The sequence below is a fragment of the Daphnia pulex genome, chromosome 4 (assembly GCF_021134715.1).
Source record: "Daphnia pulex isolate KAP4 chromosome 4, ASM2113471v1".
Lineage (NCBI taxonomy): Eukaryota > Metazoa > Arthropoda > Branchiopoda > Diplostraca > Daphniidae > Daphnia > Daphnia pulex.
In genome coordinates this window covers 3,784,196-3,811,568 of record NC_060020.1, presented here as the reverse complement: position 1 = coordinate 3,811,568, position 27,373 = coordinate 3,784,196, and the positions used below count along the sequence as shown (strand labels likewise).

Here is a 27,373-nt window from a genome sequence, read left to right as displayed (position 1 = left end):
CTACACTCCACTACGCTACACAAAATCCCAGACGAATTATGAGAGAGAGAAATGTAGGAAATGAAGGAAAGGAAGGAAGACGTCATGGGAAAGCTGAAATGACAATGGGAAAACAACACGCCAATGGAATTCTGAACAAAAAAAGTGGGGGAAACAAAAAAAAAAGTTGCCTGCGCCAACGCAGGTAGAATAGACATTAGTTTGTTTCTCTTTCCAACTTCTATTCTCATCTGCATATGCTGTCCTATCTACCGACGGTACTGCACACACACACACACAGACAAGCGCAAAGGCGCCCGTGTATTACATACATATGCGGTAGATACTAAAGCAGAAGGGGAAAATGACGACGTCCTTCGGGTCCCGCTCGACAACAAGAAAAAATAAACCAACCAACCACACTACGTGTAACGAGAGAGAGAGAGAGAGAAGAAAAAAAAGTGGACGACACAGATGACGCCCGCTACGGATTTCCACAATACCAGAGCGCTCATATAGAAAACACACCGGCGGAATAAAAAAGAAACGAAACAAAAAAATAACGCACATTTCCTTTTTCTTTTCTCTCTATTGGCCGAGCTTCTGGTTTGTTGTTGTTTCCTCTATTCGGAGAAAACTTGCATAGACGGACACACATCGATGGCAAAGAGAAAGAAACAAACAACCCCCCCAAAAAAAAACCTGTCGGAGAGGACTCAACAGATGTTGTACACGCACTGTTATCCGTTTGAATGTAACTCGGGACAACAAAAGGCCGAGCTTATCTTTCACGCACGGTGCCTACGTACGTACGTAGCAGCGGCAGCGTTTTCTAATCGGAAACTAGACAAAAGAATCGTCAATCATGGTCAGAAAAAACTTACCAGGTAGCAGGCTGGTGCGGAATCAAATACAGTCACTCACTCGACGCGACAAGACCAAATGTTTTTTTCTGGGAAGAAGATTTTCTCTTTTATGTTCAATGGCGGATCCTTTGATTTGATGGGCTTCCCCCTACTAGCACTAGTTGTTACAAGAAGTCAGTAGCGGACAACCATACCAACAACTTTTTCTTGTCGTTGGCCGACGAAGAAAAATAAATAAAGAAAAAAACCAAAAGAAAAAAGAAAAACTTCCGATTTTCAATGGATCCGGAACCGAGAGACAAGACGGGAACCGCACGAAACGGTCCGGCACACACACACAAGACACGTCACACGAGGGGGGTTGAAACACAGCAGACGAGGACACGGGGACAAGAGTAACGTCAAAGACACGCACATCCACACATACGGAACTGTACGGGCATCGGGAACAAAAAAACTCCCGTCCAAGAGTTCCAAGAGTTCCAAAAGTCGCTTGCACTCGACTCCAATCAATCAAAAGTCGGCCATGTCATGAAAACTAAAACTCTTGCGTCGAATTACACTGTCTTATCGTTTTGTTTCGACAAATGAATTATAAGTTCCACAATGCGAATCGGATAAACACGGACGAAGCAATTGTTGATTGACAAGGGGGTGGCGGTGGTGGCCGCAATAATCCGCGACGAAATCAAACCCGCAAAAATTTGGTTGCCCGCAAAAAAATTCACGATCGCACCAAACAAAAACAAAACGTCGGTGGGGGGAAAAAAATTGGTTTTCAGAGAGTCAAACACTCACAAAATAAAAATTTGTTTTTCTTTCGTTCGTTTCTTCTTCGACAGCACCTCGTTTCAAACGCGTCCGCTCGGGCATCGACTCGGACCACCGACTGACGGCAGTTGGAAGTCGAGAGAGACCGAACGAATGGCTCCGGGGAAGAAGAAGAAGAAGGAGGAGGACACACACAGCAGTTGGAAGGGGCCAGAGAAAAGAATCCCTCCCCCAGTCACAGACCGCGCACGCCTCACAAGAGTCCCGAACCGCTTCGCTTGACTGGCCCTTTTTTTATTTTATTTTATTTTTTCCTTTAAGCATTTTTAACTCCTCCAGAGTTTAGTATAGACGTCGAACTAACTCGGCAGGTAAGAAAATAACTGGCGGAGAGAGGGGGAGCAGGTGGCTCGTGCATCTAGACTCACGCGGGTTGGTTTCCAAACCCGCACCGGGGCTATAGATAATAAGGCCTAAACCTAGTCAGCATAGAGTGGTGCGAAGGCTGCTCAGAGGCTAGATTGTGTGTGTGTGTGTCCATTGCAATGCGTGCTTCAAACGACCTCGAACGCAACGAGGTACAACGGCGAGCGGGCGAGAAGAAGAAGAAGAAGTGGAAGAAAAGAGAGACATAGAAACGTAATTTAACCAGAAACGAATATCCAAGAAAAGAGAAAGAGAGAGACGATAGCCGACAAGTGGCCTCCTCTCTTCGTCGTTAAAGTAGTAGATAAATAAATCCCGGGCTCGTTATTACACCTCACGATCCACCACTTTCGCCCAAATGGATTATTCAATTGAATAACAAAAAAGTGGCCGCACCGCTTTTTTTTTGTTTTTTTTTTCGGTCGTGAATATTGATCCTGTTCAATTAAAGAATAGTATGTACATACGTTTGTTGTTTTTCTGGCTAGGCCCTTTTTCTTTCTTTACGTTTTCCTATTCGCTGCCTGTGTCTGTGTGTGTGCAATACCTAGAACGGATTCTGAAACCCCAAAAGAGAAAGAGCCGCACCTCCTTGAATGACGTGGTGGCTATCGACACCTTTCTTCGCCACACAGATTCATATATTCTTCTTCTTCTTTTCTGACTATGTGGAGAAACGGGAAGAAAAAAATCTAAAATAAAGAGGGAAATAGTTGGATGAAAACCGAGCGCTTCTGTCCAATCTTCTAGCCGCTGCGTCGACTAAATAACCCCAAAAAGAAGAAAAAACAAAACAAAACAAAAAACAAAAGTCTTGTTCATGTGCGCGAAGACTGTGCCAAAAAAAGATTCCTCCTCCGCGTCTAGGGAATATCCATCGCATCCGAGAAAATATAGACTCTCTCTTTTTCGTTCCTACCTTGATCCCATTTTGATCCAACCATTTTTTTTTTATCTGACGTTGTTCTTCTTGCCTAGCCGTGGATCTCGGCACGACGTCGTTCATCATTCCACATTTTCTTCTTCTTCTTCTTCTTACAGACTAGTACCAGTATGTGCATCGGATCGAACGGATCTAACAAGCACGGCGCTTCTAATCCGCCGGTGGGTTACATTATTCGCAACGCGCACACGACCACCACGACTGTACAATTGCAAACAGAAACAAGAAAGAAAAACAAAAATGGGAGAGAGAGAGAAATACAACCTGGCACTCCTTGCCTGTGCCCTTCAGCCGTTTTTCACGTCAGTTTACAGATTTTTTGTTGTTGTTGTTGCCATTGCGCGTTTCCGACCGGGAGATTGGGTTGGGCTTGGGTGCTATTGGTTGTATATTACCTTTTTTTTTTCAAAAAAGAGAAAATCTCTCTTTACATCTCTCCATCTCTTTTTTTATTTTATTTTATTTCATTTTACGGACCAACAATAACCGTAAGAAACGAACAGAAACATAAATGACTGGGCCGGTTATGTGATTTCGCCTAATCGCACTGATTACTTTCACCCCAGTGAGATGGAACCATCAAGAGAGAGAGAGACCAAGAGTTATTTTCGTGTACATACACTACAGGAATGCGTGAGCGTGATTATATGACTCGCTGGTCACGTTCGAATTTTCTTTTTTTCTTCCAGATATTGTATTATTATACTGGGTAATATACCTGAGCGCGTTGTCAAGGGACCCAGAGAAAATGGCCAAATAGAAACAGTAGCGCGCAAGAAGGAGACGTTTGGACGTATGTACAGTCGCGATGGAATTCGTGGTTTTTCTTTCTCGGTCGCCGCAGTTGCTGCACGCTAATATCTTTATGCGTATATATACTCGGAAGTTATTTTCGTTAGCTACCGTGAGGAGGAGGAGGAAGAGGGAAAGGTTTGGTTGACCGGAGATGAAGACCGCAACTAGACAATCCAGCAACTGGGGGGGGAGGAGGAGGGGGAAATCGGAACCCCCAAAATCCCACGGTCTGTTTTTATAATTGAAATGAATCCGCTTCTCGATGAAACGTCTTCTTCTTCTTCTTTTTCTTCTTTTGTGAGACATAGAGTCCATCAGATACTTTCTCTTCAATAGAGCTAGAGACAGAGACAGACAGACTTTTGTTTTTAATTTTGAAATGAAGAAAAAGAAGAAGGAAAAGAAGAAGAAGAAGAAGAATTGGGTTCCATTTCTTACACCCAGTACAATGCGCTACATTTCTCACCTTTGAATTGAAATGCCGCCACTGTTTTTCCCGCGGGGGCAATGTGCGTGTGGGGCCGTTCAAATTTCACGATATTGTTTCTTTTCACAAAACGAAGGTCTTCTAATCTGATAGAAACCAGATTGAAAAGAGGATGGAAGGAAAACCTTTTGAAACAATCACGTCTAACCCTAAACAGTCGGTGGTGCTTAAGGCCAGCTCCGTGCAGACATCCCGCGTCGGAAATGCACAACGCAGTCGGGACAGCCATACAGCCACACACAAACACAAAAGCTGCAAGATTCTTTTCTTTCCAGGATTCCAGCGTCCTGATTACACTGTGTCTTTCAATTAGGCAGTGGGAGGAGGGAACCCGTCACCGCCCCCCTTCACACACAATTCCAAATTGAAAAAGGAAAATCCAAACAATCATCAGCGAAATTCAGTTGGCGTCAATCCCATCGAAAGCTGATTGTCCGGAATCAAACGGACAAGTCCTACCTCGTCAGCGGGACTGGGCGCCCCAAACAACGCCTCCTCTCGTGAGTTTCTCTCTAGGCAGAGAGTTGCCAGTGAAATGTACTCATACACATTCGTCTCTGTCAAGTGGAAGAGACAAGAGAGGTTGGGTCCCCCCACGACGCATTGGCTGCCTCTCCTTAAACCGCTACTTATATTCGCAAAGCGGCAGCAATAACACATCGACGTACTGTACGTATACACGTAACTACCATCGCGGTCCCGCCTCAGCCGCAAAAAGAAAAAAAAAAAAGTCGAGACGTGCCACTTGACGGAATCCATTTAACTCGAGTCGACGCCACAGAAGATCGGCCGAGTGTGCCAGTGGAAAAAAAAGTAAAAGAAGAAGAAGAAGAGGTATTCGTGCGAGCAAACTGACGATCGATCGACGCCTTTCAATCAAGACGGGCCGGAGTAGTAGGAGGAGGAACCTTGTGGAAAAGAGAAAAAAAAAATCTCCGAAACAACTTAGACATGCACATGTTTGCAACCTTGTGAGCCATCAAAAACTACACGAAATGAGTAGGAGTAGGAGGAGGAGGTTGGTAGTGAAACGACGCGGTTGAATGCGGCAGCAGCAGCGCTATTCACTCTCGTTCTCTTTTGGAAAGCAAAAGAAGAGGAGAGAGCGAAGAAAAGCTAAGAAGAAGAAAAAGAGCTGGCGCAGAAAATCTTAAGCAACGACGACGCCATGGCCAAGCGAAGAAAGAAAAAAACAAGTGGGCACTCCTTTTGGGATATGTGCGGAGAGACGGGCGAACGGGCGAACCGAGAGAGTTTTTGGGGGGGAAGGCGAAGATGAAGAGAGCTCGCAATAATAACGGGCAGAGACGAAACGACGCGTTTTTCTATGCATCGACTTTTACGGCCAAACACATATCAAGGGGCCAGCCAGGGGTCCGTCATCGCACAGCACACCAATGTTGCGTTAGAGAAAAAAAGAAGAAGAAGAGAGTTAAGTTCGTCGTTACATCCGCTTCCATAATAATGCCCAAGCTATAGTGGCCGACATGGGCCAGCTTTTTGCTTACACACGTTTGGCTGTTGCTATTCTCTGACGTTGCTGGACGCTTGTTTGGCTTATCAGCAGGAAACACAGGGTCTCGTCTCTCTTCTGTGCCATTGTTTCCACAGCTCTTGTGCGTGTGGTTGGCATAAAAAAATCTCGTGGGAAGACGGCAAAGGCCAATTGCCAATCCAAACAAAACGCAAAAGGAAAAAAAAAAATTCAAAAACATTGCGGAGGGAAATACAATAAAGAGAAGTCCGCTGAGGGAGCCCCTCCTGACAGGTGTCAACACATCGCCTCTGGTACTTTTATCGCTCAAGCAAATTGCTGAACCTTATTCGGCGTTGTGTGAGCGTTACCGGTGAGGGGAAACCAAACAGAACAAAAAAAAAAAGAAAGAACTTTCGCTGCAAAAATGATACAAAACCAACCGACTTATACAGACCCCCTCCAGCCGAATGTCAGCCATTAGATTCGTATAAGTGGGTTTATTCAGAGGCTCTCGTTCAAAGGGCGCTGAAAAAATTCTTATTTTCAGTCTCAAAAGGAGCCAAAAAATGTTTGGATCAAACGGCGATTAATAGCCTACACAAGAACAAACGCGATTATTTACCAACCAGAGAGATAAAAAAAAGGTGGGCTGTATAATCTGTAATGCGATTAACCCGTGTATGTGTGTGTGGAGCAAGAATCCGTCGAGCTCGACAGAGCTCAATTTAAAACCGCAATAGGAATCGGGAGAGTTTGACACAAAGAAAGTCAGACAATCGCTCGAATAGGTTCTAGTCATTTCGATTTCACTATGCCATGACTGGCTCCTACTGGTCCCTCTCCTTTGTGTAACCTTAAACACAACTTTCCGCACTGGGGGAGGGTGAAATTCCGTAGGAACCCGCGGGAAAAAAATAAGAAAAAAATAAGGTAATATGATACAAATCAGAAATGCAGTGAGCCGGACGACAGTTGGGCACACCATGTTCAATACTTCACACACCCAGAGACGTGTGTACAACACGTGTTTTGTCTACCCCGATGATGAGAGACAGCACAAAAAGGAGCTGCTCCGATATGTACAATGCTTGCCAGACAATGGCACAAAATTTGCGTGTTCTCTCCAAACCCAAGTGGTTTTTTTTTTCGGTTTGTTAACGGCAGCAAGAAACGACGACGACGACGCCACTTATTCAGAGGACCTTCTTCGACCGTGATCCGCGTCTCGACAAGCTCCGGGTGCAGTCAAGTGTGCGCATAGAGAGTCTTTTAACAATACACACAAGACGATATTGCATCATCATCAGCAGCAGCAGCAGCAGCACGACGGACTCGAGAAAAGCAAAGCACTCACGCTACAGACCAATCAGTTCCGGATTAAAACAACTCCTCCCATCTTTCTCCGGACGGACGGATGGACTGGGGAATGTGAAACGACGTCGTGTGATTCGAAAACTAACCCGCCACTTTTGGTAATACAGCAATTTTCGAGCTAGCCCCATTTTGAATGCTTAAACACGAGGTAATCATCGCCGAGACATACCAGGTGTGGCATTTCTTTGTTTGCACAAGGGAATTCGGCGGAAGGTTTTTCTAGTTTCGACAACATTTTTTTTTTTTTTTAATTTGTTTTGGGATTCGGGCCGACGTCGTTTGTGACGCTCCTAATTCTCCCCCCTCTGGCAGAGTTTCATTACATTTTCAGAAGGTCTTATATCATCGAGCTCTCGACACTCTTATTCGCTGACAATAGCACATCATTAGAATAAGTGCTTTGGAACAATGGCCCTAGAAATAGACAAGCAAAGAGCCAAAGACGGAAGGGAGAAAGAGAGAGAGACCCAACTTCTTTTTTAAAAAACACAAAGATCTACTCCCGCTGACAAGCTTGTTCACCAATCCACTACCAACTATCGATCGACAATGAGAAAATCCAGCTCAAATGTCTTGGTGAAAAAAGAAAAAAAAAAATAAGAAAAAACGCATACAAGCTCATCTCATCCTGGACGGAAAAAATAAAATAAAAATAAAACGTCAAAGGGGGACGACCGAATAGAAAAACGGACTTATCGATCGTGAAAGTGAACGCAAAGACGACGCCGGTGAACCGGTGACGTGCTCCTATTACAGGGTTGGGGTATTCCAACGAGACCTGTCCAGCGTTCACTCAACTCGGGTCACAAAGGGACCCCGCGTGTGTTATATAGTCAACCGGCAGCAGCAATATAGACATGTATATCTCTCTCTCGACGTGACTGCGAAATGTGTGTGTCGGGAAAACGAAAATCGAGAGAAGATGTACACAGCAGCAGCAGCAGCAGCAGCGGCAAAAGGTGGATGCTGGCAACTTATTGGTTAATTTACGTCACCCGTGAGGTCGCTGTTGGGATGCTGCGGTTGGGAGGCGAATGTCGTCGTCGTACAAGGAGGAGGAAAAGGGATCTCATTTCCGGGGTTGGCTAGCTATTTGATATGCGTCCTGTTGCGCCCTGTACTTTATGCTCTCGGTACGAGCCCACCTCCGCCCAAGCTGTATATAGTCCATTTATCACGTGGAGCTCCTAGCTAGTTGATAAAGAGCAGCAGAGCCACAAAAAAAAAAGAATGTGCGTGAGAGAGGGGGATAGAAGCGTGAGGAGGACCCAATATCAGGACGGAATGAAAGGAGTCGTACACGACCGGGTTCCGGCGAGATTAGCAAAAAGCGGCTGCATTCGACACGGCCCGTTCATCACCCCACAAGCGGAGCAGCGAGCCAAAAGAGAAGCACGCAATCCATCGACATTATCACTCACTATTCACTGTCAAGTTAGAGCGCGGCTACCTTTTTCCTTTTCATCCGACAGCAACCCCGCGGTAGAAAAGCACGCTGGGAGAAAAGGGCAAACCTTATTGCCAACAAATTTTGGCCATTTTGGCTCTTACCATTTTCACTCCAAACAAAATTCGAGGTTAAACTTGCGCAACCATAAACAGCTAATCTATCGTTTTCATTTCACATTATTGTTTCAAGAAGCCGTATCGATAAATAACAATGGATTTTTACATTACTTCAATAGCCTCAACTTCATAAAGCGAGGACACAGCGGGAAAAATTACAGCATTTGGGTACCTCGTAGGTAAATTTGGAGTTTCACGCTCAAACAACTTCCATTTCGAGGTGGAGGTTTTCAAGTGGCAACGGGAACGGCACACGTTTTGAAAATAACGAAATAGATGGCGACTTACCAATTAAATTAAACAGATCCAGGTGTCCGTGAAAGTTCCCGAAAGTTGATTGGCACGCCGACTGCACGCCCCTTTTACACACTCTGGTCCATCACGCACAGCACCGGTGCGAAATTCACTGCTGCAAGCAACTTTAAAAAAAGAAAAAGAAACCGCATTTGCATAAAGTTTTCACATTGAATTTTAAAAAATTATTTCACGCCACAAATGCATCTTCACACTTGATAACGAGACAAACTACTGAATCATTTCTAGGTGGATTTAGCGCAATAGTGAGGGGGAAGGGTCGGCAAAAATCGACAAAAAAAAAATTGGGGAAAAAGATCAAAAATGAACATTTCGAAAAAACAAACGATGAAAACATTCGAACTCCTCCTCGCCAAAAAGCTGAAAGGATAATACACCCACCACTTGTTTTGTAATAAATGTAATACCTATTATTACGTATTTATTCGTCATTAAGTTAATGTCCTATACTTTCGCCGGATTCGATAACAAAAAAAAAAAGAAATAAGTGACAGCTTATGTCATAACGAGGCCAAGGAATGTTCGGACATAACAAACAAAATGCATCTCCGGGCGGAACTAATAATCAGAGATTTTGACTTTTTTTTTTTTTTTTTTTTTTTTTGTTCCCAAACTGTTGGACGATCGCCCAGTGATTCCCCGCAAACGTTGGGATTTCACAGACTGGAACGAACGCAGGAACCCCAACAAATCACACGTTTTTTCTTCTTCTTCCATTCTTACGCTTTTTCTTTTTTCCCAAATCCAATATTGACTTACGACCAACGATTTAGGCATCTCCCGTCTTGTGTGTGTGTGTGTGTCCGACTGTTTGATTCGTCGCGGCGGCGAAAAATGCGACAGGTGGTTTTTTCTCTCTTTTCTTCCCCTGTCGTGCCATAATGCGTGTTTCTCTTTTTGTTTACCGACACACAGCCCAGCACAGCACGCAGAGCTATGGCAAGGTTGAAGAAGAAGAAGGGAACGAAATCTAGCAGCAGCAGAACCACACATTAGCCAAGCAAGACACCCCAAAAAAGGAGATAACAGTCGCTAGACCAGCTGTTATGTCCAAAATACCCACAAAAAGAAAGGGTTAACTTTATTAGAAGGGTATAAAAATGTTACGTACTACCAGAGAGAGAGAGAGAGGAAATAAAAACGAAGCGTTCCTTTATTAAAACAAAAGCCTTAATGAACAATATCCGAGCAGCAATCTCAAGTGTATAAAAGAGTCGATGAAGACCCAGGGAAAAATTGCGCAAACGGGCTAATGGTGGGTGTGCGAACTGATCGGAACCCACGCATCATAAAAATAAAGTTCGTTGCCCAGATTGCCATACACACACAATGTCCAATGTCCAGCAATTAAAAAAATAACAAAAATTGGGAGGGAAAAAAAAAAAGATTGTGAAATCGGCGCGGAAGCAAAAATATTTTTTTGAAACTACTCCGGCTGCGCTAACCACACCAAGAAAATAAAAATTATTTGAAAAACTAGAAAGAAAAAATAAGGAATCTGCCTCAAAGTCAAGGTTCTTCTTTTTTCTTTCATTTTTTTGTTATTTCTAGCCGCGGCCAACCGGGTCGCTCCCGACTCCAGACGAACGAAAAAAAAAATAAGAAATGAACGGAAGAATAAAAAAGAGAAGAATGGAAAAAAAAGAGAGAGAGAGAAATAAGGTTTATTTATTGTTTGAAATTGAAAAAGAAGAAAATGGTGGTAGCTGTCGAGTTGGAATAAGCCGTGAATTGTAACCGCCACCGAAGACGGGCGAAACAGTGACGGGGGTTTTGAAAACTCGCGCGCAAGACACAACAGATGGTGGCTTTTTTTCTCTTGTTCCAGGTATTTCTTTTTTTCTGTACGAAATTTACAAGGACTGGCCTGCTGGTGATTGCAGCCCCTTTTGTATAGGTTTTTTCATGGCTTGTCTTTCAAATCTTCCTCTTTTAGCTCATAAGAAACTATCATTCTAGTCCCGAAAAAATGTTACTTCTACATCCCCCCTCACTCTCGAAACTGTCTCTCTCACTACTAGACAGTCTTTACATTTATGAATGTTGCTGAAGGCCCGGTATTACATTTTTATGAACTGTGATTACAACGATATAAAACGGAATTTACAAAGGACCCACAAAGTAGCGTCTAAGTCTGCAAGAATTTGCTCTTCTCTGTTTGCCAGCCAGCATTTTTATAGTGATGGTTATTATTTGTTGGAATTCCTTGATGAAAATAGCGCGCGTATAAAATATCATACGAAAGTCAAAGGACTTTGACGAGACAAGTGGCCGGATCCAGCAAGCCGGTCACTGCCACTGAATGTGTCTAGAGTTGATCAAGAATAACCAATCTGTCCTCCCGCCAAAAGTTTTTTCTTTTATGATCGACAACATTTTTTGGCAGCAACGTGTCGAATGAATTTCAAAACATTTTCCGGCTACATTTAATGAAAATGAAAAGAAATCTGATTTGATGGGACGAACCATAAACTCTCGACGATTCGACTGAGAATATGTAGCCTTGGGGTGCGATACGTTTTGATTGGGAGAGTCAATATACTTTTCAGAAGAATTATGTCTTTGTCCACTAGCGAGATCACAGGATACAGCAGCTGTCTCTTGGGCCGAGAATCTTTCAAAGCTAATGATGGAAAGGATCAACCCCAAATTAATGATACAAGGAGCGAGGTGTCCAGGCCACAACACTGATGGTGTAATTCTGTAATTACGTCGGAACTAAGAGCTACAGCAGGATCGGCCCATCCATTGATCAATGGGCTGGCAGCAACGAGAAAGTTATCACGAAACTTGAGCACAGTTGGATTTTGTTAGAGTTAAGTTTTACTGAATCCCAAGTAAGAAGGAGAACCAACCAATCAACCAACCTCGTACGAAAACGAAGTGAAGATGTGTATAGCTTTTGATGAAACTGATTTTTCAGGATTCTGAATGGTCATAGTGATATGAATTGGGAAAAACTGTCTACTCGTTATTCCTGGTAAGAATTTATATCTACGATTATTCTGCAATTTATTGGAATCAATAGTGCTTCGTGCAAGTTTGTAAAAAAGAAAAATAATAGTATCACTGATTTCTAAGTGCAACTCGACGAAATAAATTGGTTTGTACCCTCGCAAATGAACAAAGCATGGCGTGGTAGGTCTTTTTGCATCAGATCCCAAACAATGAAACAACCAAACAAAAAGATAATGGAACCTTTCTTACCTTTCGCTGAACCATGATGATATGAAAGTCCAGGAAATCTTCAACGTTCGCCATGTGTCTACCACAAATTCCCACACATTCGAAATTTCGAATGCTTATTCACGTTCACTACGTCCAGATTCAGATACACAGAGTTCAGTGGTTCACGTGCAAGTGCAGTTCAAAGAAGACTCGAGTGCTATCTAGCAGTAAAATTATAAAATATTGTTTTCGTCCTCAATGCCATCTAGCAGTAAGATAATATAGTATTCGTTTTCGCTCTTAATTTCAGTTCTCACTCATTTCTGAAACCTGTTTTTAAAATTATCTGGCAGACAACCTAACAGTGACAAGCATTTAAAAAAGCTGAAGATCTGTATTGAGTCAGAAAAATGATAATGGAAGAAAAAAAAAACGTTTCTATTAACAATGGAGTTAATGGTGATTGCAGGCAGCCTCAGTCATTGTGCAAACGTGATCTTCTCTTGGTTTTGACAGCCGCGCTATCGTCAACTTGCGCAGCAGCCGACGCTCTCTTAGCTGCACGAGTTTTGCCTTCTTCGAGTTTGACGGGTGTTTCCTCGTGCGAACTCAGCGATTCAGTCCGACGGGCAAGGTCTCGGGTTTCGCGTCGAATTGGACGCAATGAATCCATGTTATGAGCAGCGAGCAATTGAGCATTAACAAATTCCTATGATAAGAATCGGAAAAAAAGGTCAAGTTTTAATCAATTCAACAAATATCAACAATCAATCGATTACCTGAATGATAGTCGTGCTTTCAGTGTACATTTCCTTGGCTAAGCGATTGACTTCATGGTAAGTTGGATTGTAAACGATGGAATTGAAAAACATGAGTGATATATCCCGCTGGAACTCAACGGTGCTTCGAATAGCCCCGCTTTCAATATTCTTTTTAATGGTGCTCAAATCCATGGGTCTGGAAAATAGAACCTTTATTGAGGTTTTTATACATACATCAATTTAGCTCAATCATATTTACCGCATAACCAAACTCCGATAGCCTGGAACACTTTCTTCTGAAATTGGTTTGGCAAAGAGAGATGCATTTTTGTGGCTGGATATTTCTCGCCACACCAACAGTATGGACTTTTTCCAAGTCCTGTAATCTCGGTCGTCTTCCCTGAAAACCAAGAAAAAATCTATTTCTATGTGAATCATTGAAATATCGTTCGTATAAACTTACGCAACAGTGCTAACAGATGAAGTGGGGCTGTTTGGAGTGGAATCAATACCACTGGATGGAGCAGGAGATGTAGAAGGAACATATAAAGGAGGCGGCAAGGATGTCTTCTTTTTTCCAACACTAGCTGGTGTAACTGGTTCGGATGGTTCTTCTGTAATCTCTGCTTCTTGCTCATCCGACTGAGTTCCTTTACGCCCAGAACTACGTCTAGTAGTAGGACCCGAGTCAGCGGATTTCGATTTTTCGTCGCTGGGAGTTCCTTCAGTTTCACTGACCAGATCCTTTTTCCGACTTCCTCTTTGAGCTCGACGCGTTACTTTGGGCATTTCTGTCTCCGATTTTACAGCGGACTCTGTTTCGACTGTCTTTTGTTCCTTTTCTTCACTCTTTTCGTCGCCGGATTCCTCATTGGCTTCTTCAATTGTCTTTTCTTCTTCTTCATGCACAATTTCCTCCTCTTCAACAGGCTCTTCCTTTAATGTGGTTGTCACTTCGACAGCGACTTCTTCCACCGTCTTTTCAACATCTTCGGTATGACTCACTTCGATCTCACTATCAAACGCAACTGTTTCTTCGGGCTGTTCTTCTTTGACAGTCAATTCACCTGCTACTTCTGCGTTAACCACAACAACTTCGGTTTCACTCTTTACCGGCGATTCACATGGCTCTATCGAAAGGCCATTGGTTGGCACTTCTTTTTCTATTACTGCTTGGGTCTCTTCTGATTCTTTGGCAGTGCTTTCTACTTCTTCTTGGCTGATGACAACATCAGTAGCCTCCATAGGTTCTACCTCTACAACTTGCTCCGTTTTCTCGGGTACTGGGGATTCTTCCACCACTTCGGACTCAGATTCTTGCATCTTAATTTCTACTTCATTTTTGCTTTCGATGGAGGAAGTAGACACTTCCGTTTCTTCAGATACAGTCAAATCCGGTAGGGGTTTCCCCGGTGAGTTGAGCGGCAGCTCTAAGAGGTGGGTTAATGTCGGAGCAGCAACTCTTGTTCCTGGGGAGGAAGACGTGACTTTGGCAGGTGAAGTCTCTTCTCCAATAGCGGTGGATACTAAATTCTTTAGTCCAGGGGACATACCGCTTGGAGTAGCTGAACCCAAAGAAAAAAACAATAAGTTAGCAATAAAAAAGAAAATGGTTTAATTCCAAGAATACTTAGTGTAAAAGGCTTCGAAGGGGGTGTCGTAAATCCTTTGGTAGCACTTGGTGGACCACTTGCTGTAGCAGTGGGACTCCTCAAAAGACTTGTTAGCAAGGGTGAAGAAGGAGTAGCAGCTGGGGCTAGTGGAGTGAGGCTGCCACCAGTAGATGCAGGTTTAGTCTCACTGGAAGGCGCAGCAGTGGTTGTTTCGCGTGCCTCCTCTGAAGAGACGTCGATGTTAAGCTGATCTGTGATTGACGGACTACCAGTTGCCATTTCCCCATCCACCACTTCAGAAATGTTGCTGGTTTTTGCAGGTGAACGTAACATTAGTTGTTGAACTTGCTTCAACTCTTGTTGTTTGAATTCGCGTTCTTGAAGCCATTTTAAGTGAGATTTTTGCTCACTAAGTTTCTTTTCATTCTCCCTGTAAGACAATCAAAATTAATATAAGTAATGGGTCCTTCAATGAAGTTCATAAATATGTCAATTGCTTACTCGTCGATTCGTTTGCAAATTTCGGGTAGTCGATCGTCAAGTTTACCATCTTGAACTAAATCCAATTCTTTCTTTAATTTCTGATATTCTCTTCTTGATGACTCAAGTAGTTCTTGGAGCTCTTCAATGCGTTCTACAATATTTTTATTGTTCAGTATACTCATAATCTAGTGAAAAATGTTTTATTAAATTACCTTGAGTCAACTGTCTAAGAATAATCTCTCCAGCTGTTTCTCCTTGTTGTGAGTCAGTTGATCCAGAACTTGGATGTCTCTCACCCCTTTTTCTTTTATGTGCTCCTGTTTTTTCCAAAAGACTATTATACTGCAAAGCACAATTTCTAGGAGATAACCAATCTTGTGGACGATTTGGTTCAGCAAACGACCTCAACGACCGACTCACAGAAACCCTTCAAATAAAAATCATATTAAAAATGTTTTTTTTTTCTTAAATTTCATTACAAAAACTAGCCAACTTACCAATTTTGATCTCCGCTGCGCAAAACCGAAGATGCTAAACATAACTGTTCACGAGTTGACCAAGTATCAATGGAAACCATTTTCATCTTCAACTCTAAAATACAAATGTGTTTAATAATTGTTTTAATTAATTGAAATAATAATGCAATGGCAAAGGAAACTATTAAACTGCTGTTGTAGAATGACATAAACTTAAGTTCTATGTACAGTGTGCAGCTCTGTGACGCACGACAAAAGCAGTATGCAAAAAGTAGGGTTTGGGTATAAACAATACAAAAATCTTTGTCAATGAAATAAATGCTAATCTAAATTTGTTACATGCTTGTTTCAAAATGATGAACCAAATTGTTTTAGTCATTGTATGGAAACTACAATGAAGAAAACAATACAAATTGGTTGTGACAAAAACTTTATCTTTACAAAAAATCTAGATGGCATAATAGATTACTTTGCTGAGACGAAATCTTGTCGGGACTAGCCATATTGAAATGTTTGTGGAGTCCAGTGAATTTCAAGTTGATTTAGTTTTCTTAATAATAAAAAAAAATTCTCATAATAATCACAACACACAAATTGGTATGTCTTCTCACTGTGACCTGTGACTCTGACGAGACGCCGTCTGTCTAGCAGACAACAATAATTGTGTATGAAAATGCGGGAAGTGGATTTACAATTAATTGGAATACAAAGCACAAGATGGCGAAATTGAGGTGCATTTACTAGTCCAGAAAACCCCCACTACCTTTCAAAGGGCGTTACCTTTTTTCTGTTTTGTCTTCGGCATTTCTGTCAAACTGTCTTTCAGCTGGGTTTAAAGTGATTTTTCACGGTGCAAGTATTGCGGAAAACATGGGATTATTTGGGAAATCGCCAGAGGTTAATCCTAAAGACAAGGTTAGAATATTCAGAGCTATTATTTAATAAAAAACTCAGTCAAAATAAGATGCATTGTATAAAACCTGAGTAGAGTATGGTGACAGGATGTTGACCAGAATCCCTTGTATTTTGCATATTAGTAAGCATTTCCTTATCATAACAACTCTATTGCTCAATAAGGTAAATGAATGGTGCAGTAAACTTCGAAAGGAGAACTCCCAGTTGGACAGACAAATCCGTGGTAACTTATAATATTAGTATTGTATTTTAAAGATTTTATTTTAAAACAAAAACTAAACAATCAGGTATTCAAAGAGAAGAGGAAAAGGTGAAGAGGAGTATGAAGGAAGCTGCCAAAAAAGGAGACAGAGATGTCTGTATCATTCTGGCTAAAGAAATAATCCATTCAAGAAAGGCCATTTCAAAAATCTATACATCCAAAGCCCACATAAACTCCATATCAATGCAGATGAAAAATCAATTAGGTTAGTAATAAAATTTATTTTTCATACATCTGCATAACTTTTAATTGGTTCATACTATTCAGCTACTTTGCGAATTGCTGGAGCACTTCAGAGATCAACAGAAGTAATGAAAGCTATGCAGCAACTAATTAAAATACCTGAAGTTGCAGCAACTATGAGAGATCTTTCAAAGGAAATGATGAAGGTATATACACAGTTGTCATTGCAATGGCATCCAGGATGTGTTTTAACATAAATTGAAGACTGTATGAGCAATATGCTAAGTATTGGAATATTTTAGGCTGGAATCATTGAAGAAATGTTAGAAGATACGCTAGAGGGTCTCGAGGATACTGATGAACTAGAAGAAGCAGCCCAGCAAGAAGTGGACAAGGTCTTATCATGAATTTGTGAATTCACAGTTCCTTTAATCAGTTTCTTAAACTAAATTATTGCAGGTATTGTGGGAGATAACGGCTGGACAATTAGGAAAAGCCCCGGCCGCTGTTACCGACTCTCTTCCTGTACCCGAGTCGGTGGCAGACGATGAAGAAGATTTAGAAGAGATGCAGTCCCGTTTACAGGCTCTGAAAAGCTGAAGACTTTATCAACTTTTTTTTTTATTATTCGGTGCATCGTTTAAGGGTTTTAAGCTAATCGTATTCAAATAATATTAATTCTTTTGCATTACGGGGCGCGAAAGTAACTTACGGCAATTGGAACCAGAGCGCCAAATTACATTGTACATATTCTATATACTCTTAAGCTAACCTAACATCTTTCTACAAAGAATAACTAATTAACTACATACACTTGTTTAAAATTATCAGCCACAGGCTAAATAAAGTCATAAAATGTAGGAACACATAATAAACACTGTAGATAAAACTATTTCATACCAATCTGAAATAATTTAACTGAAAAAAATTCATGTTTATTGATAATCAATGAGTTATTTATGTTTCTTCGACGGTCTGTACTTTTCCCAAGATCGATGATTAAGATGACTGATGTCTTCAAGTGGTGCAATATCTTTCAAATACTGAGCTAAATAAAGAAGTTCACGATCCTTGTCGCGGTTCTGATGAGCGTCACGAAAGGCTCGAATACGCAGGCCATTTTGAGGATTCATCAAAAAATTCCTTCTTATGTCATCGAACATGATGGTGTTCTTCGAAGTGTAGACACCAGTAAATTTTCCCCATATCACAGCAAGAGGCTTGACCTATATAAAAAGTTGTTGAATATAAAGTTTTCCGAAATTACTTGTCTAATTCGTGCATACATCAAGTAATCCATATTTGTCCATGTGAACTGAGATCATAGCTAAATAATCAAGGTATCCTAATATCTTGTAGTTTTGATTTGTGGTTACTCCAAGAAGCTTCATTTTTTCTTCAATCCATTTCTTAAAATTGTTAAATTAAATTTAGTTCGTCTCTTCGTCGGTTAAATTGTGTATACAGCAACAAATACATACCATTGAAGTTGCCGACCAAATCATAATATCATAGTCCTGTAAAATGTGAAGCAGACTCGGTTAAGGTAAAATTTGATCACACTTTGCAGAAGACACTCAGCACAATACATACATTGTAGGCAGAAGTAAGAAACTCATGTAGGAATGGTCTCATTAATTCATTTCCAGTTTCTGCAGCAGATCGATGATCAAACAGAGTGTAGTCTATATCCAAGACCAACAATTTTTTTCCAGACCTTGGTTCATTAATCAATTTTATTTCATAGGTCTCAACACGTTTTGCAATCTTTAGCCGGGATTAAATCATAATTAGTTAAAGCCTATCTAGATGTTTCATCATAAATTACTTAAAAAGTTATATACCTTTGCTAGATATTCTTCTCTATTTTCCAAAGCTATTTCTTCCTCTGTCAAGTCTAAATCATTGATTACTTCATCAACAATTTCTGGAGCAGTAGAAGCTGTGGTGATGTCTTGTTCTAGGGATCCCATCATCATAATTTTAAAGCCAACTTTTAGATCTAAATTACACAGTTTCAACCCATCCTCAGCAGCTTTTCCTAAAACATAAATATTGGTTAGAGAAAGGACGCCTAAAAACCTACATATCTATTTCATGTAAAACAGTCATTGTAAAAAAAAAAATTGTTATTCAACACACCTTTAAATTTTAAATTTAATAGTTTTTGCCTTTCTACTTTAACTCCAGTTTGAACTTCAATGGCCTTCTTCAGACACAACACGGTACCATCTTTGTCGACAAGCACCGTGTGCTCTTTCGCAGACCATTTAACAATATAACTCATGGCATCCGCCATGACGAACAGCTGAAGTAACTAATCAGGACAGACACACTTTAAATTGGAAATAATTCACTAATTCTAAATTCTAGTGTTTCTGTCATCCAACTTTTTCAGAAGTCACTAGCACAGCAGACCAGTTAGTCAACAACCGAACGCGGCATTGCCGGCTATTCTTAGTCTATTATTGCGGTTTACGGATTCTTCCGTAAAAAATTTCTTCTGTTCTCTGTAAAATTTAAAAATATCCCCGGGAAATAAAATAATCTGAAATATGTGTATTAATAAAGGCCTTTGTACTCCTGTATTGATACACGAGTGAGTTATCTCAAGGCTATTAACTTTTATTAATCATTTGACCGATCAAGAATGTCGAAGAAAACAACAACTCGCACATTTTTGCTTTTTTAAAGCAACCTGCTCCATGGAGTGGTTTGTTTTGGCTATAAGCTTCGTGAAATGAGTTATTCTGCATTCAGATAAGTCATGACCATAAAATTATTCGGATGTTAAACAGAACGAAATTCTTCTGGAATTTGCAAGTCTTTTGGAAAGGTGCAACCATCTTGCTGGATTATTTGGGTCGCAGCCCAAACACCGCAACGAGCGCAAACATCAATGGGGCGGCCTTGAAGAATCTGGGAAATAAATCCTACAACAAAATTTTTCTTAGTAAGAAAACACAGAAAACTTGAAATCGTAATTATCGCTTACCGCCAACGAATGCATCGCCAGCTCCATTGGTGTCGACAATCTTCTCACTCGGTACACTGATAGCAGGGATTCGCGTTATTTTGCCATCTGAAAATATATTTATTTTTACATTTTGAAAAATAGCGCTATCAGATATAAGTGCGTAGTGACCTTGAGCGATGATAACATCGTCTTTTCCTTGAGTTATAATAACAATACGGTTTCTATTCTTGTTTTCTTTTGGTAGAGCAGCAATGCTCAATGCGATCTCCGACATATCTTCCTTGTTAACAGGCAGATTTTGCTCTTTGGCAAAAGTTTCAGCTTCCTAAGATAATAAAAATGTTTCGTAATTGCTAATGGATTCCCAAGACGTGCGCGATGGTTACCGTTTCATTTCCGAAGAGAATATCAATGTAAGGAAAGGTTTGCATCATTGGTTCTTTAAAAAACTGCGATAGAAATGGGGCACTCAGATTCATCATTAAAGTCTTATTCTGAGCGTTCGCATGGCGCGCAACTTCCATAATAGTATCTGGATTAACAGTTAGGAAAAAGCCCTGTAATTTGAATATACAATTTAATTGTATGTAAGATGTAAATGAACATGAATTGTTAAGTTGGACAGTTTATTACCGTGATGTAGAAAAAATCTGCTTCGTCAATAAACTTCCTATTTTCAGGAATTTCAATGTGATGCTTAGTGAAAAGGTTTGCTGCGGCAAGGTTTGCACACAATGAACGATTCGCCCCGTTTTCAGTTAGAAGAACGGCGCACGTACCTGTGAATAAGAATCGAAGTCGGTTTTGAAATAATTCAAACGTCAGTAGTTTTACCATCTATTACCTGTTGATTCAGATTCTGTGTATTGATACCTTACATTCACACCCTCACTCCTGTAGAATGGAAAAAATTTGAGAACAAATAGATTTTCATGAATTAATTATCAAGAACTACAGAAATGGGTTGAACTACCTTGCTTTTGTTTCCAGGATTTCACTGTATTCATCTTTACCAACACAACCCATAAAAACAGTAGTATTTGGCTTTTCCAATACTTTCTAAATGAAAAAGGGCAAACACAAAATTAAAATAAAATAAACAAAAAACAAAAACAATAAAGAACAAATTTCATACTTGTGCAACTCGAAGAGCGTTTTGTCCAGATCCACCAGCAATATAGTCTACTTTGTACTGAGACACCAATTCCTTATAAAGGGGCTTGTGTTTTTCTTCGGCCAAAATTGCATTGTTTAGTTGCAAATCGTACTTTTCTAAAAATGCCACATCTGCAGCCGCGGAGATATCCAAAAGCGGATTACATAGCCCCACAAGCATTCCTTCCCTATTGTTTAAAAAAATTGTCAAGATGTGAAATAAGAAAAATCACTACGATATATAGAAGTTGTATTCACCTGAGAGTTTTGTTTTCTTCGGACATCCTTGATGCTGCAGAGAGTTTGTAAACAACCGTTCGGAACGAAGTCTTGATCGAAAAGACCGGTTAAAGCAGACTGACACGCACCTAGTATCACACACACAGACGCATTCACGCAGAGTCGCAGACACATGTTCAGAGCAAGGAACAATTTTAAAGGCCTTCCTCTTTTGCTTCACAACTTAAAGCTGTACCTTATAATAGCGCCTCTAGTAGCGAAAAAATATAAACTTATATATTCTACTTTAACTTACTCTATAACTTCACCCTGGCTAAATGATCAATTAGAACATCTTAAATTTCTATTAATTATTGCAAGAAAGTTTTTGTTACTATTGATGCAATGCAAACAATCAATTGATTCCATCTCCACCTTCCGTTGGACACCGCCACTTAACCTATCATTTCCTTTCTTTTATTGTAATTTAATAATTCAACTGCATATGCATGCAAAAAAAATTAATTTAATTTTTTAAATTTACGCTACAATTTACTTGCATTAAAATTTTTTTGGTTGGCAAGTTTTTCCGGAAAGAAATATTACCTTCGCAGAAACACTGGCTGGCCTTACTCATGTACACAATCTCGAGCCATTCGACTGTCAATTCTGCATTTCTGCTGTTTTTGCCGTAACCAGTCGAGTTAGTTATTTCTGCCTGAAGGGATCTTTGAAACCACTAGTCGTGTTTGGTTGTTGACGTGGCTAAACTTTAAAATATTTTGAATAGTCTTGTGGCTGTAATACTGTTCTTTCCAGTATTTCGTCAAGTTACTAAAATGTCTAGAACAATTGCGATTTCGACAAGCTGCATTTTTGCCTTCTTGATGTTGACAAACAAACTTGAAGCAGCCGCAGTTGGTGAAACAGCTTTAAATCCAGGAAATTTTTTAAACATCTTATCATTGATTTCAGAAAATTTGCCTATTGAAGATAAATCTCTAAATGAAACAGTGAAGAATTGTCCAAAGCTCTGGACTCAAAAAGAAAAAAACAATGAAGCAACAGGAATCCTTGGATCATTCACTGAGCTTCAAAAGCTTTGTCCAGAAAAAAGTAAAAATTCCTCTCTTGTCTGTAGTGCAGCCATTTGGACTTCAAAGTATGTTTGCACTGCAAGCCTAGGAGACACACGTCAACTACCTGATATCCGAAATTTGAAAGATCTGACTAATGTAAGTGATTTGTGCAATGCACTAGTTAGAAATGCAAATCTTACACAAACACTGTGCGGTATTGTTAAAGATAGACTACTGAAAACAACAAGCAATTCACCAGTGCTTAAAGAAAAACTTGACAAAATTTGTAGCTTACCTAATGAATCAGATAACTGTGAACAATATTGTAGTAAAGAAAATCAAAACCTCTGTAAGATTATACTCCAAAGCTTGAGGACAATTGTCTTTTGGGAGGAAAAGAAAGAAAATCAGTTGAAAGAAACAGTTGCCAAGGATGTAGAAACAGAATCAACACCCACAGTTGCTGTTAAAGCTGCCTTCAACCCCTCGCCATTAAATCAGAATTTGACTGAAACACCAGTTGTCAAACAAGATGAAGATCAACCAATTCAAGAGGGTAATAAAGTATCACCAGCAAAAAACATTTCTTTAAGTACTCCAACACTATCAGCCACCACCACCACGACTTCTACCAAGATGGACACCGAAAAGAACCAATTTCCCTTGATTCCAAAGGCGTCTTCAAGTGAAGTGCCAAAAACTACGAAATCACCATCGACTGTGTCAACGGTCAGTGACCCGCCATCGTTGAACACAGAAACAACAGTAACAGACGAGGACTTTGGATTGGACGATAATTTTGGATCTGCCGACAAACCCCCGATAAAAACTGCTGATGAAGATCCACAATCATATGAAGTTGGTGACGACATGGACAAGGAAGAAAAGGGTATGGATAAACAAGACGAAAGAATTCCAGTGGAAACGCAAAAGACTGTTCCTAGTTACGATCTGCCGTCTGAAATCGATGGTGACCCTATCAACACACACTTTCTTTTCTATTTTATTGCCTTCGTTATCTTGTCTGCCTGCGGATATCTGATGTTTATGCGTAGGAAATATCTAATCGCATTGGTGTTAGAAGGTCGCTCCAATTCGAGTAGGAGACGGAGCAGTTCCTTGCGAGAACGCCCTTCATCAGGGAACTATCGTAAATTGGTTAACAATCTTGAAGAAGCCATAACATCAAACTCTGTCAAAAACTCTAACGTTATATATTAAAAGTGAGGATTTGTCGATTTAATTAATGTATAAAGTACGAATATGTAATGGAATAAATTGGATACAAATTTCGTTTCTTGTTTAATCTAACCTCAGTAAAAAATTCATGATTTTATGCTGTGAAGTCATTTGTTTTAAATTGTTACACGTAGTTTATATATATTTAAGTTAAAACAAATTTTATTAACCAGAATGATAGAACACTTAGTCAAAAATATAATTTTATTACAAATAATTTATTTTCATACAAATTAACAATTTGCACAATTTATTTAAAATGACAACATTAAATTTCTGCTACCTTCATGTTACGCAGTCTGCAACATTCCAGGAACACCTAAAGAAAAGCAAAACAGTGTTGACATAGAGATAATAATCACTCATGCCATGTTTATTTTTCAAAGAACTCAGACCCATTTTGTCAACATATAATTCAGATGACGAAAAAATTGTTCTCCTCACAGTTCATAAAATATTAAATAAACGTTAACAAAAATATCGTACCTAGAATGAGTGAAATATTCCAGACCACTAACACAGGACAAACTGAACCTAAAACAATAAAAAAAAAATTAAGCTGATGAAGACGATAAATTTTATATTTTTCCATTGGTTGTGTAGCTCAGAAACATTTTGTCAACAATATTTTCAGATGACGAAAAATTATTATCTCATCACATGTCATATCAACTGAATTATTCAAAATGAAATGTTCATACCTTAAATTTTTTTTGGTCTGGAGTACCCTCTATTCATATTCGTAAATACGTCAAGTGCGACGACCTCTGGCTAACAGACTCAAATCTGCCAGGAATATGGAACCTGTTTTAAACCCAACAAAATAAAATATCAAAAAAGGTTTTTTTTTTTATGTAGATAGAAACTTAATGATCATTTTAAAATAAAATGATTATTCAAGTACTTCCAATTTAATGTAGCAATACCGCGAAAGGAGATTAGATCATACTGCAATTTTAATCACCGCTCAGGTAGTGCAAAACTTATATGAAATTGAAACAAACCTACCATAGAGGAAACCCATGAGGCGTTTTCAAGTGTTGAGAGCTGATTAATGGAATAGTTCAATCCTGTTGAAAATATGTTGCAAAAGAGTATTATTAGAACCTGACATTTTAAAAACTTAACACCATGATCAGTGACATCCGCAGCTCAGTCCCAATTTGTCAACAGTAATTCAGATGACGAAAAAATAATTCTCAATCATTGCTTCAACAGTCAAATAATAGTTGAAAAAACTTACATTTCACTGGACTAATTGATGCTGCCGTAGAAAGATTTCAATGCTATCTTCTTCGGAATCAAGTATGTCTGAATAGATAAAGGAAGTAATTACAAAATCTCCAATGGCATGTTTCAGAATGATACACTTGAACTGAATTATTTCATTTGAATATAACAATTCAGTCTTAAACTTTCAAAAATAATAAAGGGCTATATAAAGTACATAAGAAGTAAAAACCACGTGGCTAAACCGACTTGATGGATTTCTCTTGATTCTGATTTCTCTTAATTTTACGCGACAAAGATATTAATGAAAATCGTTACCAACTTACGCATTGGATTTCATTCCACGTTGCTTTACTTACAACTAATAAAAAGGCAGACATCATGACAGGGACAGCCACCATACTTGATAGTTCCTAAGCGAGTATTTTAAAGGAACAAAGATGTCGTCTGATATTAGTTCGTTTCGATTTCAAACGGCATCACCGCATGAGCATGACTGCCGCATCAATGTTTGAAAATTTATAATTTAAGCTAAATTTTTTCACATTAATATTTTACACAGTATGTCAGAAAATTCTTCTTAAATTTATGTAATCTAAAAGAAATTAAAAAGAAATTGTATTCTTAAAAAAAAATGGCAATTCAAAAGAATAGAGGCAATTCATATCGCGGTTTCGCGTGTCAATTGTTTTGATTCGATGCCCGCCATTTTCTCTGGTTTATGTCATATTTTGCGTTGTCTGTATTGTTGAAAGTGTTTTTTCCCAATACGCAATACAAAGTGGATTTTGTGAATTAGTGTGTAATTTTTTTTAATTTTTTTTTGTGCTAGTTAATTGCTACGTATCTTGGTTAGTATGTGTAGCAATAGAGCAGTTGGACATCCTGCGTTGCGCATTCTCCGCAAATGCGAAAATCTCATTTGTGTCCAAGTTGGTCTGTGTCGCCTACAGCGTCTTATGTAAAAACCTACTTTTTTCTCGTTAAAAAAGTTGTTTTCTTACCTATAACTTTGATTTCCCCCTTTTTTTTCCTAACAGTGAATACTTTATTCATTTTTTATTACCTTTTTTGTTTCTATCCCCAATTCAATCTGGTTAATTTTTAATTAATTACAAAATTTAATTAATTAATAACAAAATCATACATAACTATAGTCGATCAAACATTTTATTGAAATGAGACATAAAAAATTCACATAATCCAGTCAAGAATACGATTCATAAACAGATTTTAAACAGAAAATTATGCCATCATGCTAGGTCGGGCTTCTGTGGCTTCAAGCTTATCGTTCACACTTGCGAATCCAGTTCCACCCTGAATCAACATACGAAATAAAAAAATTAAATTATCACTGTTATAATATGTAAAAGATAATTATCTTTTACCCTTTGCAAAGTAATAATGTCTTTTTCTTTTAATTTCTTGCCAGTAAGTGGGTGGATCATGTCTTTTTTAATCAACTTTTCGAAGCATTCAGTTGTTACAACATCACCACTAAAAGATAACAACGCAGCAAGCGCATAAAAGAAAATTAGAATACATACACCATGACTCTGAAATGCTTTACTTACGTTGGTTTCAAAATTGTACAGGGGACTGAATTACTCAGAACATCTGAAAACAGAAAGTGATATATTTGATTGATGTAGGTCATGCTAAAGAATATTGAACAAAAATAAAATAAAATATGATACCTCTTGTAACAGGACACATGTAACGAACTTGGCGACTTATGAGAGCTTTTCCACGTTCGTCATCGTCTTTGGGGGCCAGAGTAAATTTGACATCAATTAGATCTTTGATTTTCAAAAGTTTTCCACTAACTGGACAGTAAATTTCTGTAGATGGCTTGGGAACAATGATTGGTTTTGCATCTGGTGTCATAGCTGGGACCCAAAAACTAGGCAAATCCTTTGCCTTTACCCCTGCCATATTAGAAAGACTACCACTGCTAGTAGATGGTGTATTCTCAGGCATACCTTCACCTTTCTCAGTAGCTGAAAGTAGCAAAATGATAAAATAAATATTCATATAATTGTGTTGTAAATGAAATTGTTTAAATCTTACCAATGAATTTCTCCACTTGACTTCTGTGGGCAGCAGCCTTCAACTCATTTTTTTCATTCTCCTCTCGTTTGTTTTGTTTTTCATACTCTTTCTGCTGTCGGAGGATTTCTTTTTTTTTGGCAAGGTAGTATTCTAAAATGGCTTCTTTATCAAACAAATAACCATCAGCACTGTGGAAATTTAAAAAAATGTTATTCAATGTAAAAAGCAAACCAAGCAACTTATACGTTATACCTTACGACAGGATTTCGGCAAGGTTGTAGGGTTAATGAGCAACAGTCAAAGCCTTTGATTGAATCTTTACTAAACCTTTCTGAAAGAGAGCCGTAACCAGATGCTTTTGCATCCCTTTTCTTTTCATGGTAGGTATACACACTTCCAGCGGTCGAATTTCGGGCATGACGTGTCATTGTTAGAAGAATTATTTGTCAACTTTAACAGCGTTTTTGACAAAAACAATGTCAGGTTGTCAACTAATATGGGCTGAAGATGCTGCCCTTACGCCACCAAGCGGCAGAACAAGATAATAAAATTGTATTTTCGA

General features: G+C 39.4%; 7 protein-coding genes and 1 long non-coding RNA gene across 15 annotated transcripts in view; 2 read left to right on the top strand and 6 right to left on the bottom strand.

The window, feature by feature from the left end:
- LOC124193180 overlaps window positions 1-12,340 on the bottom strand; it is a 79,506-nt gene extending 67,166 nt beyond the window's left edge. For 2 of the 4 annotated variants that reach the window (XM_046586872.1, XM_046586874.1), the window contains exons 1-2: window positions 12,207-12,340; window positions 8,973-9,103 (exon numbers count right to left, since the gene is read on the bottom strand). The gene's annotated coding sequence lies outside the window, so the exon portion shown is untranslated. Of the gene's footprint in view, window positions 1-863; window positions 1,751-8,972; window positions 9,104-12,206 lie in introns of those variants that run through there. The other 2 variants (XM_046586873.1, XM_046586871.1) reach the window with 1 other exon arrangement.
- A 201-nt stretch (window positions 12,341-12,541) lies between these two features.
- LOC124192333 (bromodomain-containing protein 8-like) lies at window positions 12,542-16,170 on the bottom strand. Its single transcript, XM_046585546.1, has 9 exons — window positions 15,970-16,170; window positions 15,522-15,615; window positions 15,237-15,451; window positions 15,043-15,175; window positions 14,559-14,971; window positions 13,392-14,493; window positions 13,188-13,328; window positions 12,947-13,124; window positions 12,542-12,876 (listed from the first exon to the last, which is right to left on the bottom strand). Exons 1-9 carry the CDS (start codon window positions 16,001-16,003, stop codon window positions 12,643-12,645), a joined length of 2,544 nt encoding a protein of 847 aa, XP_046441502.1. The 5' UTR covers window positions 16,004-16,170; the 3' UTR covers window positions 12,542-12,642.
- An 83-nt stretch (window positions 16,171-16,253) lies between these two features.
- Window positions 16,254-17,752, top strand: LOC124192340 (charged multivesicular body protein 3-like). 2 transcript variants are annotated; one of them, XM_046585562.1, is made up of 6 exons: window positions 16,254-16,415; window positions 16,578-16,638; window positions 16,703-16,882; window positions 16,945-17,066; window positions 17,163-17,255; window positions 17,320-17,752. In XM_046585562.1, the coding sequence occupies exons 1-6, from the start codon at window positions 16,371-16,373 to the stop codon at window positions 17,458-17,460; spliced, it is 642 nt and encodes a 213-aa protein (XP_046441518.1). In that variant the 5' UTR covers window positions 16,254-16,370; the 3' UTR covers window positions 17,461-17,752. The 2 variants fall into 2 exon arrangements, with proteins under 2 accessions (XP_046441518.1, XP_046441517.1); XM_046585561.1 differs by having other exon boundaries at window positions 16,334-16,415; window positions 16,489-16,638.
- Window positions 17,753-17,773: 21 nt separating this feature from the next.
- Window positions 17,774-19,302, bottom strand: LOC124192338 (ubiquitin-like domain-containing CTD phosphatase 1). Its single transcript, XM_046585559.1, has 6 exons — window positions 19,003-19,302; window positions 18,705-18,901; window positions 18,454-18,627; window positions 18,342-18,377; window positions 18,147-18,269; window positions 17,774-18,086 (listed from the first exon to the last, which is right to left on the bottom strand). Exons 1-6 carry the CDS (start codon window positions 19,157-19,159, stop codon window positions 17,814-17,816), a joined length of 960 nt encoding a protein of 319 aa, XP_046441515.1. The 5' UTR covers window positions 19,160-19,302; the 3' UTR covers window positions 17,774-17,813.
- Window positions 19,303-19,404: 102 nt separating this feature from the next.
- On the bottom strand, window positions 19,405-22,718 carry LOC124192337 (adenosine kinase-like). Of its 4 annotated transcripts, none has more exons than XM_046585558.1 (10): window positions 22,586-22,718; window positions 21,251-21,360; window positions 20,973-21,180; window positions 20,811-20,896; window positions 20,682-20,731; window positions 20,471-20,616; window positions 20,224-20,394; window positions 20,006-20,162; window positions 19,856-19,942; window positions 19,405-19,793 (listed from the first exon to the last, which is right to left on the bottom strand). In XM_046585558.1, the coding sequence occupies exons 2-10, from the start codon at window positions 21,274-21,276 to the stop codon at window positions 19,651-19,653; spliced, it is 1,074 nt and encodes a 357-aa protein (XP_046441514.1). In that variant the 5' UTR covers window positions 21,277-21,360; window positions 22,586-22,718; the 3' UTR covers window positions 19,405-19,650. The 4 variants fall into 4 exon arrangements, with proteins under 4 accessions (XP_046441514.1, XP_046441512.1, XP_046441510.1 ...); XM_046585556.1 differs by lacking the exon at window positions 22,586-22,718 and adding an exon at window positions 21,818-21,903; XM_046585554.1 differs by having other exon boundaries at window positions 19,856-20,162.
- Window positions 22,051-23,583, top strand: LOC124192335. The gene has a single exon (XM_046585551.1). The coding sequence runs from the start codon at window positions 22,051-22,053 to the stop codon at window positions 23,509-23,511; it is 1,461 nt and encodes a 486-aa protein (XP_046441507.1). The 3' UTR covers window positions 23,512-23,583.
- Window positions 23,584-23,715: 132 nt separating this feature from the next.
- Window positions 23,716-25,227, bottom strand: LOC124192341. The gene is made up of 6 exons (XR_006873693.1): window positions 25,086-25,227; window positions 24,773-24,840; window positions 24,538-24,599; window positions 24,231-24,333; window positions 24,016-24,063; window positions 23,716-23,848 (listed from the first exon to the last, which is right to left on the bottom strand). It is a non-coding gene; the product is annotated as an uncharacterized LOC124192341 (long non-coding RNA).
- A 684-nt stretch (window positions 25,228-25,911) lies between these two features.
- Window positions 25,912-27,326, bottom strand: LOC124192339 (nitric oxide synthase-interacting protein homolog). The gene is made up of 6 exons (XM_046585560.1): window positions 27,064-27,326; window positions 26,830-26,999; window positions 26,457-26,759; window positions 26,334-26,376; window positions 26,148-26,256; window positions 25,912-26,076 (listed from the first exon to the last, which is right to left on the bottom strand). Exons 1-6 carry the CDS (start codon window positions 27,237-27,239, stop codon window positions 26,005-26,007), a joined length of 873 nt encoding a protein of 290 aa, XP_046441516.1. The 5' UTR covers window positions 27,240-27,326; the 3' UTR covers window positions 25,912-26,004.
- Between the last annotated feature and the right edge of the window lie 47 nt (window positions 27,327-27,373).

Coding starts and splice junctions, on each gene's coding strand:
- LOC124192333 (XM_046585546.1), bottom strand. CDS start 16,003: ATGGCTAGTCCCGACAAGATTTCGTCTCAGCAAA. Junction 15,176..15,236: donor TCTTAGACAGTTGACTCAAG/GTAATTTAATAA, acceptor AAAATATTGTAG/AACGCATTGAAGAGCTCCAA. Junction 14,494..14,558: donor TTCGAAGCCTTTTACACTAA/GTATTCTTGGAA, acceptor CTTTGGGTTCAG/CTACTCCAAGCGGTATGTCC.
- LOC124192340 (XM_046585561.1), top strand. CDS start 16,503: ATGTTGACCAGAATCCCTTGTATTTTGCATATTAGTAAGCATTTCCTT. Junction 16,883..16,944: donor GCAGATGAAAAATCAATTAG/GTTAGTAATAAA, acceptor CATACTATTCAG/CTACTTTGCGAATTGCTGGA. Junction 17,067..17,162: donor TTTCAAAGGAAATGATGAAG/GTATATACACAG, acceptor GGAATATTTTAG/GCTGGAATCATTGAAGAAAT.
- LOC124192338 (XM_046585559.1), bottom strand. CDS start 19,159: ATGGCGGATGCCATGAGTTATATTGTTAAATGGTCTGCGAAAGAGCAC. Junction 18,902..19,002: donor ATTAAATTTAAAATTTAAAG/GTGTGTTGAATA, acceptor TTTATGTTTTAG/GAAAAGCTGCTGAGGATGGG. Junction 18,378..18,453: donor TTCTTACTTCTGCCTACAAT/GTATGTATTGTG, acceptor CACATTTTACAG/GACTATGATATTATGATTTG.
- LOC124192337 (XM_046585554.1), bottom strand. CDS start 21,276: ATGTCCGAAGAAAACAAAACTCTCAG. Junction 20,732..20,810: donor ATCCTGGAAACAAAAGCAAG/GTAGTTCAACCC, acceptor TCCATTCTACAG/GAGTGAGGGTGTGAATGTAA. Junction 19,794..19,855: donor TGGCGATGCATTCGTTGGCG/GTAAGCGATAAT, acceptor ATTTTGTTGTAG/GATTTATTTCCCAGATTCTT.
- LOC124192335 (XM_046585551.1), top strand. CDS start 22,051: ATGTCTAGAACAATTGCGATTTCGACAAGCTGCATTTTTGCCTTCTTG.
- LOC124192339 (XM_046585560.1), bottom strand. CDS start 27,239: ATGACACGTCATGCCCGAAATTCGACCGCTGGAAGTGTGTATACCTAC. Junction 26,760..26,829: donor TCAAGTGGAGAAATTCATTG/GTAAGATTTAAA, acceptor TGCTACTTTCAG/CTACTGAGAAAGGTGAAGGT. Junction 26,257..26,333: donor TGTACAATTTTGAAACCAAC/GTAAGTAAAGCA, acceptor GTTATCTTTTAG/TGGTGATGTTGTAACAACTG.